This window comes from Histoplasma capsulatum, genomic scaffold (assembly GCF_000149585.1).
Source record: "Histoplasma capsulatum NAm1 scaffold_1 genomic scaffold, whole genome shotgun sequence".
NCBI lineage: Eukaryota > Fungi > Ascomycota > Eurotiomycetes > Onygenales > Ajellomycetaceae > Histoplasma > Histoplasma mississippiense.
Genome location: NW_001813982.1, coordinates 2,181,644 through 2,195,740, shown reverse-complemented (window position 1 = coordinate 2,195,740; position 14,097 = coordinate 2,181,644). Strand labels below are relative to the sequence as shown.

Sequence of the window (14,097 nt, the reverse complement as noted above, 5' to 3'; positions counted from 1 at the left end):
GGTAGGCGAGAGTTATAATGGAAAAGAGGGTAAGAATAGACCGAAAGATATAAACCAAAAGATAATATAATAATAAAGGAAATAATAAACGAGTGCATTACAGGTGATCAATCAAACTCCATCTGATATATAGAGTTTTAAATGAATAAATGGAAATAAACTGAGTGAATATTGTGAAATTGTAAAGGCAAATTGCAGATGATAGATTAATGAGCTGACTTTTTCAAATTATGCAGAACAGACTGATCTTGATGAAATGTAGAGCAGATTGTTCTGAAAAAGTGTAGTTATATTTATCTTTTCATATCATTTATAGATAAATGTGTCTGAAAAGGTTTATTGATTGATGATTATTGTCAAAATATGAGGACATTCTGATCTTTGTCATAGCAAGAGCATTGAGAATTTGTTGATAAAGCTGAGAATAAAAGTTTATGAAGTTCTTCACTAAAAAAAGCTGACTGTGTAATTGAGAAATGAAAGTAAGTATTGATTCAATTTTATAAAGAACTATAAAGAATATCTGATCAGTGGCCTCTGAAGTTGCTGTGTTGATACTAAACTCAATTTGAGAAAGAAGTGTATCTCATATAGTCATAGATTCTTCAACTAACAATGATTATAAAACAATTTCCACAGTTTGATTGATATACTCTGTCTGTTCATTCACATTTGAATGGTAGACAGTTGTGAGATACAGAGCAGTATTGAAATATTTGAAAAACTTTTCTCAGAATGCATTGAGAAATCAACAATTTCAATTTACTATCAATTGTTTGAGAATTTCTCAAAAACAGATAATTTCATTAAAAAATCATACAGCTCAATGTTTGACTGAATCATTCTTTCTATCTGAAATAAATCTAATATATTTGAAAAACTTGATCATCACAGTAAGCAGCATATTATGGGAATTGTTTGATTGTGATAAGTTTGTAATGAAATTCATTGAAAGAGAAGCAAACAGCTTTTTGAAGATGTTTATGAGATGTAACTGTTTAAATTGTTGATGATGATGAGGCACTGTGATCTGACAAACAGAGTACTGATTGGTATATTTAGCAATTATTTCCTTAAACTTTGAAGTAAAAATTTGACATTGCAAATGATAAAATGTTCATGTAGCACTGCTGTGTTTTTCATGATCATAAACTTGAATTAGTATGATTGTCTATAGCTTCCGTGGTATGCAGAGGTGGGGAGCTTCATCATGAATATAATATAACAGCTTATTATTATTATTCTTCCATTATAGATGTATGCAGTCAGTGATTATAACATCTACCTGAAATACTCCAGGATTTTTCAACTTAAGAATAAGCTAATATACAAAGTCAATTTAATACATGCAATAGCAGAATTCCAGCCCAGAATCAAACACAAACAACTATTCAAACTATTTAATTTAAGAAAGAATGTCAAAAGAATGACAACAGATCAATACATTCAATGTAAAACAAATGAAATAAAGAATATAAAAAAAAGCAGCTATTAAATATAACAGCTGATTATCATCATTTCATCAAAAGTTATGATATTCATAATAATTCTGTGCTTGATCTTCAATCTGCTACACGATTTTGTGATATATTATTCAAAAATATGTGTCTTATTTAATCTCATACTGTATTTTATGTTTGAGGTCTGAATGAATTTGAATGAGATTAATTGAATATATTTGAAAGACAGTATTCAATTCTGATGCTGTGGTAGTGAGATGATAAGATATGTTGATGGGTTTTTCTGACAATTGTTTGAAAATCAGTTTTTATTTTAACAGCTGATTAATTTCCTCAGTCTTTTTGATGAAGAGTCAGAATAGAGCATCAGCATTAACATGTTTTTTTTCCTGGTTAATGTATTATTATCATTTTCATTACAAAGATTGAAAGAAAGAGTGATTATCAGTTCAAATGATTATTTAGACACTTATTTACTGAAATTATTTACAGAGCAATCTGCAACGCAATGTGATCAGTAATTATTGTAAATTTCTCATTGAAGTACTGAAGCACTTTTCACAGAAGTCAAACCAATACTGCAATCTTTAATTTTATGAATTCATAATTCTTCTCATTTTCTTTGAAAATACACAATAAAAATAAAACAGATTGTTTTTTGTCATGTTTATTTTGCTGATGAATAACTGCTCTCATACTAAATTTACTGCCACCAACATAAGCAATGAATTTATATTGAAAATTGAGAAATTTGAGAATTAGAGTGCTGCATAACTCCTCTTTAATTTTCTGTCAATATGTGTGAAGTTTTTTTGTAGATAATATTTTCTTTTTTACTCATTTTTTGCAGAGATGATTTTTAACAGAGGAGTTCTGAAAGCCTTGTGTTTTTCAAACTTGTAGTGGTTTGATCTTTTGAGCATAATGGGTGATGAATTTTCAGTAATAATCAAATAAATCTAAAGCAGTCTCTAGTTCCTGCAATGTGATAGAGAATGCTAATTGTCAGATTGCTTTAATTTTGATGTTGTGAATAGAAAGGTCTAGATAAGATACTTTATATTCTAATAAAAAGATACTGAGATAAGTAAAATGACATTTGAAAATAGATAAAGTTAGATCAGAGTTCCTGAGATAAGTTAGAGCAGCTTGAAAATCCTTCAATGCTGTTGAAAAAAAGGCAGAGAAAAGAATTATATCATTAATATAAATAAACAATGAAGACTATAGAAAGAGTTAAAGTATTGTCTTCATCATATATTAAAAAAATTCAAAATTTAAAGCAAGATCTATGTTAGATATTTTTAACTATTCAAAACCTTTATATGAAGTATAAATGCAATCTTTCAGTAGTCTTGTTTCTTAATGAGAACTTGAAAGAAATATTTGATAATGTCAAGAGTAGAAAATATGACTGCATGATTGAATGAGGATAATATTGTGTTCTGATGAAGTAAGAGATAGATGTTGAGTTAAAGCTTGGCATTGACTCAGTGGAGGTCGATTACCCTCTGTGGTTTGCCATTTCACCACACAATAAATGCTGGTGATATTGTGAAGAATAAGTGATATAGAGGAACTTTTTCTGTTCTTTTTTCACAATGAAATTCATCGAGAATGTTGTCCATGACTATGCAATCACAGGTGGAAATATTGAACAGATTTTGCTTGAGATCTTTTATATCAGTTTCATCAATGAAAGAAATGAGTATTTGAAAGTATGAGGGAAAAAAGCTTCTTAAATTGAAAGAGTAGATGGAAGATTTTTTGACAGTATTTGAATTTGAATTCAGCAGAAATGTTTGAGTGAAAATCGTTATTATTTGAAATGCAATTGAGCTGAAAAAGCAAGCTTGATGAATCATCCGAGTCACTATCTGATGTTTCTAATGGGATAGATAGATTGTCAATTGTTAGGAGAGATTTTGAAGAAGTTGAATTATCAGCGGGAAATTCCATTGAGGTCGTTATATAGCTGATAACAGAGATGGAGTGCGACAAGAAATGAATGTGACTGATTATAAATCAGACAGAGAGTTTCACAGATGTTATTCTAAGATTTGCAATTAAAACAGAGTCAATTGTGGGATTTGTGATAATGTCTCTGACTGAGGTGATGCAGGCGTCTGATTGGTGGATGTGTGTGAGTTCTAGATATAATTGATATGATGAGGAGGCTGGAACAGCATAATGACAAATTGCAAGTAGAACTTCATGATCTGGTGATATTATGATGATATGAGCAGCTCATACTGGTATTTTTCTTGAGCAAGATACAAAGAGATGAAGGAGCGAAGATTTCATAATTGATATGATGTTGAAAGTACTGTCTATATTAAATTGAATAAAATCTGAATAGCCGAGTTGGATTTTCATGTCTATTTCCCTCATGATATCGATACCGATTATTATTTGAGGTTGAAGAGCGTCGACCACATGAAAAATAACATAAACTGATGGGTGCAGGGTTGAAGAAGGATTTTGATGTGATTGATTATATTGAATAAAAATAATAGTATATTTAATTGACAAGATTGATTTATCTGATACTTCATGAATGAAAATTTTAATGTCATTAGAATTAGAATTAAGCAGTGAAGCTGGGAATTGCATAATCATCAACTGTTCATCAATCAAGAATAAGCTGAAGTGTAATGTGACGGCGCTGAGGCGGTTGCTACTCGGTAGCGGCACAGAGGAGGATGGTATATAATGGGAAGCCTTATGGGTGGGCTTGATTATCTCGCTTGAACCGCGAACTCGTAGAATACTATACAAATACTGAACTACCAGAGGTACTCGGCACACTAAGAATATTGTATGAGGACAGTGGTAACTCTGGTATCTTATTGTCAAAAGATAAAAGACGAATCGCTGGCTCCTGGAATAGAGAGCCAGCATCTAGCTATTCTATATAGACAACGGGCAGCCATCCTCCCCTCACTCTATGAGCGAGGGTAGCCGAAGCAACTCCGTAGTGGCGCTCCATTGATCTGCCAGAAGGAATCCACTGACCCCGTATAGAAACAGGATTCTCATATCCCATCAATCGGATCCTCTTCTATTGCATCCGAATGATGTCATAGGGTGGTTGGAAACCGGTTCGGACACCTGCGTGACGTTATGGGATAGATGGGATTATCCGAGGGGAAACGATGGGCCGTGTGGAGCCGTCACGGGGCCTTGGCACAACCAAGGGTGTGACACTCGACAATTAAAAAAGCAAAGACTGATTGTTGGAATAACTTTCTAGAAAATGCTCAGGGAAAAGAGATCTTCAAAGCTTTCAGATATACAAAGTCAAAAACAATGTTTAAGCTATCAACATTAACTTATAATTTTCAGAATGAGGAAATTATAGCTAGCTCATTTGAAGATAAATGTCAAGCTTTTATGAGAATATTGTTTCCATCATCAAATAATTCAACTGAGGTTTGTTCTTTGCAAGAAGATAATGAATATGAACATGATAAGAAATGGGAATGGCCTGACTTAACTGAAGATGAATTAAAGACAGCTATTTTTTCATCTTCAAAGGTCACAGCAGCAGGAGCTGATACTATAAATCATTTAATAATTCAAGAGCTTTATTCAGTACTAAAAGATAAGCTCTTTGAATTGTTCTCAAATCTTTTGAAATATAGGTATCATCATAAGTGCTGGAGGCATGCTGTTGGAGTTATTCTGTCAAAACCCAATAGAAAACCAACTATTCCTAAATCTTATAGAGTGATATCTCTGCTGAATTGTCTGGGAAAATTTTTGGAAAAGATAATTGCAACTAGACTGTCTTTTCTATCTACTACTACTGATTTATTATATGATGATCAGATGGGAAGTAGAAAGCAAAACTCAGCAATTGATGCAGTTTTCTCTGTAGTTCATGATATTCAACTTGCAAAGAATGAAAAAATGATTACCACTGCAATGTTTATTGATATAAAAGGTGCATTTGATTGTGTTTCACTTTCCTAAATGATTACAACTTCGATAGAACTGAGAATGCCAAAGTCTCTCACTAAGTCCGTGGTCTATTTCATGTCAAGAACCACTATTCAGCTGCTCGGAACCCTTTGATGACAACATATAACAGATATCAGATAGGAGTTCCTCAGGGTTCCCCAGTCTCACCCCTTTTATTTGCTATATTCATCATGTTTCGGTTCACTGACAGACAAACCGCAAGTAGGCCCCTCCTCCAAGCTATGTAGATGATATGGGTCTAGTTGTAAGCTCAGACTCAATGGTAAATAATTGCAATTTGAGTGAGCAAGCAGCAACTGAAATGATTGAAAAAGCAAAATTAAAAAACATCGTTTTTGATATGGATAAAACTGAATTAATTCACTTTCATCCAAATTTCAGAGAAAGAGATACTGAAGTTAAGCTTTTAAATCATTCAGTTAAACCAAAAAATTTAGTTAGATGGCTTGGTGTTTGGTTAGATTCTCAGTTAAATTTTAAATCTCATATTCAGATCAAAGTTGCAAGTGCTGAAAGAATCTTAAACAGTATTTTAAAACTTTCAAATACTGAGAGAGGCTTGTCTTTTCAAGCAATGAGACAATTATATATTGCTTGTATAACCTCTGTTTCAGACATTGCAGTTCAAATATGGTGGAAAAATCAAAAGAGTTTTGTAGAGAGGTTTCAAAAGCTTCAAAATTCAACTTTAAAGAAAATATTGGGGGTATTTAAAACCTCTTCAATTAAAGCCATGGAGATTGAAGCCTCTCTACCACCACCATAAGTGAGATTTGATAAAATCTGTATGAATTATGCTCTCAAAATTATGAAGTTATATCCCAATCATTCAATTAGAAAAAGAGTCTCAACTTCTTTTCCAAGTGAATCAACTGGAGTAGATCTGAATTGGGAGTCATATTTTGATTGGAATGAAATAAATTCATCTGATAATTCAACATCTGTGCAAAGAAAGAAGATACCATTTCAGTTATTTAGAATTTGTTCCATGATTAAAGACAGTTTCTCTAGTTTAAATGTGGAGAAAGTGGTCTTTGAAAATCTCTCTCCTTGGAAGAAAGATCTTGTCAGTCTTATTAATTTAAATATTAGTCAACTTTCAAAAAAAAGTTCAGACTGAAACAACATCTAAATCTTCTAAAACAAATGAGAAACAATGCAATTCTTATATACACTGATGGCTCAAAATGTGAAAAAACAGGCAATCTTGGAGCTGGAATAGCATATTCAGAAAATGATAAAAACTGTATTCTTGATTCTTGGCAAATTGGAAAAGAGTCAAAAGTTTTTAATGCTGAGTTATTTGCAATTTCAAGAGCTTTCAAATTGATTGAGATGAAGATTAAACAATGGAAAAGATTTGAGCATATTTGGATATTCTCTGATAGTCAAGCTGGGCTTAAAAGATTTCAAAGTAATAAAATCAGCAGTGGACAGTCAATGCTAAAGCTGATTTTGAAAAGTCTTCAAAATATTCAAAGAAAAATCTCATTCAATCGTTCTATTCATCTTCACTGGGTGCCTGCTTATATGGGTATATATGGTAATGAAATGGCTGATAAAGCTGTAAAAGAAGCAACTGAATTGGAAGTCTGCTTTTAAAGAATTGTAACATAAGCTTATATTAAGAGAAAAATGAGAGAATCATGTTTGCAAAAATGGCAAGATATCTGGTTTTTAGAAAAAAAGAGTGTACATTATTCCAGGTTTGAAACTAAGCCAAAATGGAAAGCTTGCTCAATAAAATGTAAAAAGAAACTTTTTGTTACAATAATGTAGCTAAAACTTGAACATGATTATTTTAAATCATATTTAATAAAGATTAGAAATGATTTAAGTGATTTATATTCAGATTGTCAGTTATATGAAAACCTAGAGCATCTTCTTTTACTTTGTACAAAGCATACAGAGTTAAGATTGAGATTGAGAGAGAAGTTTGAATTGACACAGTTAAATTTAAAACTTTTGTTCAATACAAAAACTGGAAATGAATTCTTGATTGAATATTTGAAAGAATCAAATATTGCTACAAGATTTCAATTGAATAATTTGATCTGATAATGAATTCAATTTTTGTTTTTCTTTTTTTCTTTTATTTCTATATATTTGCTTAAATTTTGTTCTTGTTTTTATTTTTATTTTGTTACTTTTGCTTTGAAATTTATTTCATTTTGATTACTTTTAATTTTGACTTGTTTTGAAAAGTTTGATTTTTGAATGCTTTCTTTTCTTTTAATAGCTGCTGTTTTTTATACTCTTTATTTCATTTGTTTTAAATTGCATGTATTGATTTGTTGTCATTTTTTTGACATTCTTTCTTAAATTGAATAGTTTGAATGGTTGTTTGATTCTGGGCTGGAATTCTGCTATTGCATGTATTAAATTAACTTTGTATATTAGCTTATTCTTAAGTTGAAAAATCCTGGAGTATTTCAGGTAGATGTCATAGTCACTGACTGCATACATCTATAATAGAAAAATGATAATAATAATAATAAAATCATTTATTATAAGACCTGCTGAGTAGTCTGCAGCAATTATCAATAAAAGAGTGTCAATTATTTGAAGATCTTTACATCTGTCATTTCCATCTCCACATTCTGAGCTCTTATGACAATCTCAACATTTTAAGAATGGCATATTCTGCAAATCATTATGGTAATCACATTCTTGAACACTTAACTGCTGACTGATGAACAGATATATATGAGCCAGTCTACAGACTTTCATAAAGGTTGTGGTGATCTTGTTTGCAAATTAATGCAAGGACTCTACAGTCTTAAACAAGCAGCATTTTTATAATATGAGAAACTGTAAAAAATGCTATTGAAATCAGATTTCCACATCAGTTCTTATGATGCTGAGCTATTCATTCATGATATAAAAAGAGTTTATGTAACTGTATATGTGGATGATGTTCATCTACGCAGCTCAAGAATCAAAGATCTGAACTGAGTCAAAGTTGAAATTGCAGTCAATTATAAAATTAAGAATATGAGGGATTCAAATCACTATTTGAATATGAAGATTGAAAGGAATTTTAATTCATTTATATTATTTCAACCCTTTTTCATTAAGAATCTTTTGAAGGAATTTTCAATGAATGACTGTCATTCTACATCCATCTCTATGGAGGAGAATGTTGATTTTATGAATGACAATGAAAAATTGATTGTCTACACAACAGAATTTACACTACATTTCTATCAGTTAAATATTGAATTTTTATAATATCTTGCAATCAATACACATTCTGATCTTAGCTTTACTGTGGGCTTTTTGAGGTGATTCAACATTCACTCTACTTTAAAGAATTGAGCTGCATTCAAACATATACTTTGATATTTGCAAGGTTCAGTTAATGAGGGTATAATCTTCCACAAAAACATCAATATTGAATTCATAGCATATGTCAATGCTGATTGAGTCAGTAAAGATCTAAGATTTCAATCAACTATCAGCTACATCATCTATATAACAGAAAGCTCTGTCATTTAATGAAGCTGTCAGTAAACAAAGATTTTTAAATTATCAATTGAGGTTGAATATATTGCATTTTCTGAAGTTGTCTATGAATTTGTCTGTTTATATGAACTTCTAGAAGATGCTGGCTTCATATCTTTCTATTTCAATAATTTGAACACTGATGATCATTTGATCCCCGCCTCAGTTAATGATTTTGCTTATACAATTCATGCTAATAATAAGTTTACCGTAGAGCTATCCTTTTCTGAAGTGATTCCGCGCCGCTCCAAGCATATAGAAGTCTGATTCCATATCCTTCAGTATCTCATTCACAAGAATGAGATATCAATCTAGATACATCTCTTTCACTGAGAACACAGCAGATGAGTTAACTAAGCCCCTTAAAATGTTGAAATATACCCATTGAAAGAAGATTATTAAGATGAAGCGTACTAAAGGGATAAAATGAGTGGAATTCATTGCTGGTTTTTTTTTTTTTTTTTTTTTTTTTTCATTATTGCACTTTTTCCAGCTGTTTATGTACCTATACTTGTTTGAAAGGCAAATTTTGTATGTAGCATTGTGTACAATTACTCTGATGAGTGAGGGTGTGAGACCTGCAAGTCTTGGCTTATTAATCCTTCCACCATATAACTTCCCACTTAGCTAGCAATCTTCAATCAAGCAAGCTTTACACCTTCCACACTTCTCTGACTTCATTTGTACTGCTGGCCATATGTATCTGTCTATGCCTGGGCAATCAGTGCACCCGGTGCCAATTCCTGCAACTAATGCCCCACGGATACTTACTACCAAGCTGATATCTCTATCTGTCTATCTTGGGTCAGAAGATGACTGGCTTTGATCCGCAAGGTATCTAGAGGGGATCTGGAGGGGATCTCGATATATACGATCCACTAGCAGCATGCTACCCACATTTGTTTCTGCGCGGAAGCATAGGGCCATACTCAATGCTCCAGCTCCTCAAATGGTTGCTGTAGTCTTGATACCGGCTCACCTCCAGGCGACGGAAACTAAAACTTTCAGGGGAAACCAATCCTCTTTGCCAACTGGAACTGAGATTTGCAGATATTCATGATATCGATTCACATGTAGTTGTGCTGCTGATCATGTCTCGCGTGTTCAGGGTTGGCTTGAGTTTGTTGGACATCACGCAATCCACCAGATATGGGCTTTCACTGCACCAAAGGAAACGTGCTACCGCAGCCGGGCCACATATATTCCTATCTGACCTTGTCTACCAAACCCACTGTTTCCTCCGCCTTCAATATACCTGGCTGGCGAGTCAAGATTTGCTCCTTCACTCCAGCTCTGCCGCCAGTGTCCTAACTCTTTACTGGGGCATTTTGAAGGACACACCAATGCAGCGCACCACATTAGGACGAATTTACCTATCAACGTATGGAAGGTTGGGAAAGAAAGTCCTTCTGGAGCTTTTGTCATCTGGACTATACTTTCACTCTTCTCCGTGACTAATTGATGGGTGTATTTCAATGATGTCGACAGGCTCGAGCGCAGGACCAAGCCACTTAGATTTTGAACATGACCTCGGCGCTTAACATGAACACCAGTGGGCAGGGCTATCGTTGGATCGCTCCACGTTGTTGCCGCTAGCTGGGACAAGCCGTATCAATCCTCTGCGTTACGTCGGTTTCTCTTTTTGTCCACAGCAACAAGCCAAGAACAGGAAAACAGCCAAGTCCGATAAGACTAGCGCATTACCAGCCCCGCGGGCTTATCCTCGCATCTTTTTGAGGGTAATTCAAAAAAAAAAACAATTATTACTGTTGTGTGCAAAGCCCTTTAGATGCTCTCAGCATTTGATTGGCGCCTGCATAGTTGAACCATTTTAGGCCTGTTGTTTCACTGGCGGTTTGTTGGTGCCACACATCTCGACAATAGGATTTTGCTTCCTATTGTTCTCAGCGGGGTTAGTGAGCTTCATTTATGATTGGCTGACCCCCTTTCATGATCACCACATCGCGCCGGACCGGTAAATAAGACAACTGTTACGGCGATTGATGCCAGCCCAGCCGCCTATTGTCCTGGCATAAAACCCCATGGGGGGTATTTCGCAGCTACCCCTTATCTTGCCCAAATCTGCTAGTTACTTTGTTTTTACGCTTATCAAGGCTTGATCAAACTTCGTCTGATTCCCCGCGGTCTCTACGATCTGTACCGAGCATTTTACTAATTTGTGAACGTTATCTATATCTCGCCTTCAAAATGAGCGATACAGAATCTTCTCAGCTTTCGGATTGGGAGGAAGATCTGCCAGATAATGTTAATTTTCGCCTTCCAGGGTTTACGCTCCCGCTAAACTGGGAACCTACCCCGATGAACACCCCGCTCACGACCCCGCGTGCTAGCATGGACGGGCGAACTCCTAGACTCAATATCCTCCACATCCAGGGAATACAAAGGGGCCGTTTCCGAAACGCTTTGAACTATCAAGATGCTCTCGATGATAATTTGAGGTAAGCCCGTGATTCCAGGTTTGGGATACTAGGTATTGACTTGGCAGATACCCAGCCCTAACGACTCGGGAAAACATGATGGTCCAAATCATGAACGAAATCACGGATAAGCCTAACTGGAACGTGAAGGTTAGAACTTATATTACCCTTGGATTACTCAGTTGTTGCGCTACTTCCTATCTGGCTATTTCATCATTATATCACTTTCTCCTCGCTCTCTCCTCCCTCCGAACCCTACAAAAGGAGAGAGAAAAATTCAACAACCCCCTTTCTACAATATGTGCACATGAACAGTGGGATAAACTGTTGACTGACTTTGACAATAGGTCTCTGACGATACCATCGTGGATAAGTGGCGGAAGGAAATGCTGACGGGAGACTACGGTTTTTCTGAAGCTATGACAAAATGGGTTATGGATGAGCTTCGCTACAAAACAAGGATTTTTCACGAATACGGACTTGTGGACGTATTCAACGGTGGAGTGGTCAAATCAGACACAGCTTTGCCTGGATCAGTGAATCAGGAGTTGAAAGCAGGGGTTCAGAAACTGGAAGATGTTTCAGAAGATCTCAAGGATTACCACCCTTCCACGAACAAGCAAGTCCTGAATTTGGTGCACCCGTCTCTCTTCCCTCTTGTCTATGGCCGATCGCGTATCCTCATCGAGAAGCTCTTAGGCCTGGATGACTGCATCCCCAGCTGTGGTTTGGGAGAAACACTTCCTGTTCCCCGAGACAAGTACACAGTGTTTGACGACAAGCTAGATAATCACTCTGGCTGGGCGGGCAATTTTTGGAAAGACAAGATATACAGCCAGAAATTCCAATGGCTACCTTGTAATGTGGAGTTTATTGACGAGCCGGGCTCGTACCTGTCTCTAGATCCAAAAGACCCTTCTAAAGTTGCAGCAGCATCCCTTGCGCCGCCATGTCGGATAACAAGCTATATCAACAACCTTCACCCCCACAAACATCGAGAACTGTACCGAACCATCGAGAAGGTGATATCTTGCGCAATACCGTTGTGGAACAGAACCCTATCCTCTCTAAGTGCCGAATATACTCGACGGATTAACTACGACATATGCATTAGGGAAAGTTCACTTTCCCCGTCTCGGGAGGGTACAAATGGATCGAGAAAACCGAAACGTTCGATAACTAAGTCTGGATATGTACTACCAGAACCTAGAAAGTTCGAACCTACGATGACACCGTCACTGTCACCCGGATCCGTGGATTTGAAGAAACAATACCGCAAGACTGGTTTGCAAGTGATCGTGAAACTTGCAAACATCCATCTAACCCCCGAAAAACCCAAATATGATGGCGGCGCTTGGCATGTAGAAGGCCAACTTGTAAGTAAAGCGTGCTATTCACCCACGTTATTCACACATATCTAACACGAACACCTCCTCTTTGTTGGTAAACCGCAGAATGAGCACATCTGCGCAACCGCACTCTACTACTACGATAACCAAAACATCACCAATGGCCACATAGCCTTCCGCCAGCAGTGTGCCACAAACCCAAAAATAAAAAATAGCCGTGGAGAAGACCCAGCATTCCTCCCCGAAATCTTTGGGAAGCACACTCTATCCTCCGCAACCCAAATTCCCGGCAGCGTTGAATGCTCTCAAAACCGCCTCCTTACATTTCCTAACACCGTCCAACACCGTGTCGAACCCTTTGAGCTGGCCGATAAATCCAAGCCAGGCCACCGCAAAATCCTAACCCTGTTCCTAGTGGACCCGCACATCCGCATAATCTCCACGGCAAACGTACCACCGCAGCGCCGGGACTGGTGGATGGAGCATATCGAGTCAACGGGGGCGCTGAAGAAGCTGCCCAAGGAGTTGGTGGACATGATTTTGGGCAGTGGCAGTGAGGCGGATTTCCCGTTTAACATGGAGGAGGCGAAGCGGTTCCGGTTGGAGTTAATGGCGGAGAGGACGGCGAGGGTCACGGAGCAAGATAGGCATTTTAGGCATAGGGTGTTTTCGCTCTGTGAGCATTAAACCCTGGTGACCCGTTAGGGCAGTCGTGTTTGTGCCATTTCCCAGTGAGGTGTGATTTGCATTTCATCTTTAACATGAGATATGGTTTCGAGCGATTTTTAATGTGCTTCTTTCTTCGTTGTTTTTTAACGCCGCTTTTCCATTTTGTCTTCGTGGAGCGATTCATGCCATATTCTGGTGATTCCTTACTGTGAACTTTCGGGTACATTGTTAAGAGGCTAGGTTGAAGGAGGGAACATGGATCAGAGGCCGAACAAGAATACAAAGGATTACGGATAGCTCGGAGTTAGGGATTATAAGGTATACTTGGATACTCAAGGAAGAACATTTTCAGTCAGCATTTTATGCCCAATCGGAATTGACGATATTGGAGTTTCTCTGTATCTTCCCCAAATCCATTTTCCCACACCAACAATACAACTTACGAACGCTATGAGAACGACGACGATGACGCTGAATGTCCCCTCCCACCCACTCCCCTATCTATCCACCTTACCCACTCGTATCCACCCTACGCAGTACACATACAACGAACCTCCACACCGTCTCTAGTATTTCTCATCCTTGCTCCGCTAGTATAGGGGAATATATATATAGGGTGAACAAATATCCACTCCCACGCAAGGCTCGAGGATGTGTTTGGAACTACCTTGTACTGAATACGAAGATAGAGAG

At 36.5% G+C, this 14,097-nt stretch overlaps 1 protein-coding gene across 1 annotated transcript; it reads left to right on the top strand.

Moving 5' to 3' along the window:
- Nucleotides 1–11,156: 11,156 nt before the first annotated feature.
- On the top strand, nucleotides 11,157–13,422 carry HCAG_00639 (predicted protein; the record flags this gene model as incomplete). Its single annotated transcript, XM_001543543.1, has 4 exons — nucleotides 11,157–11,407; nucleotides 11,455–11,536; nucleotides 11,734–12,762; nucleotides 12,841–13,422. The coding sequence occupies 4 exons, from the start codon at nucleotides 11,157–11,159 to the stop codon at nucleotides 13,420–13,422; spliced, it is 1,944 nt and encodes a 647-aa protein (XP_001543593.1).
- Nucleotides 13,423–14,097: the final 675 nt, after the last annotated feature.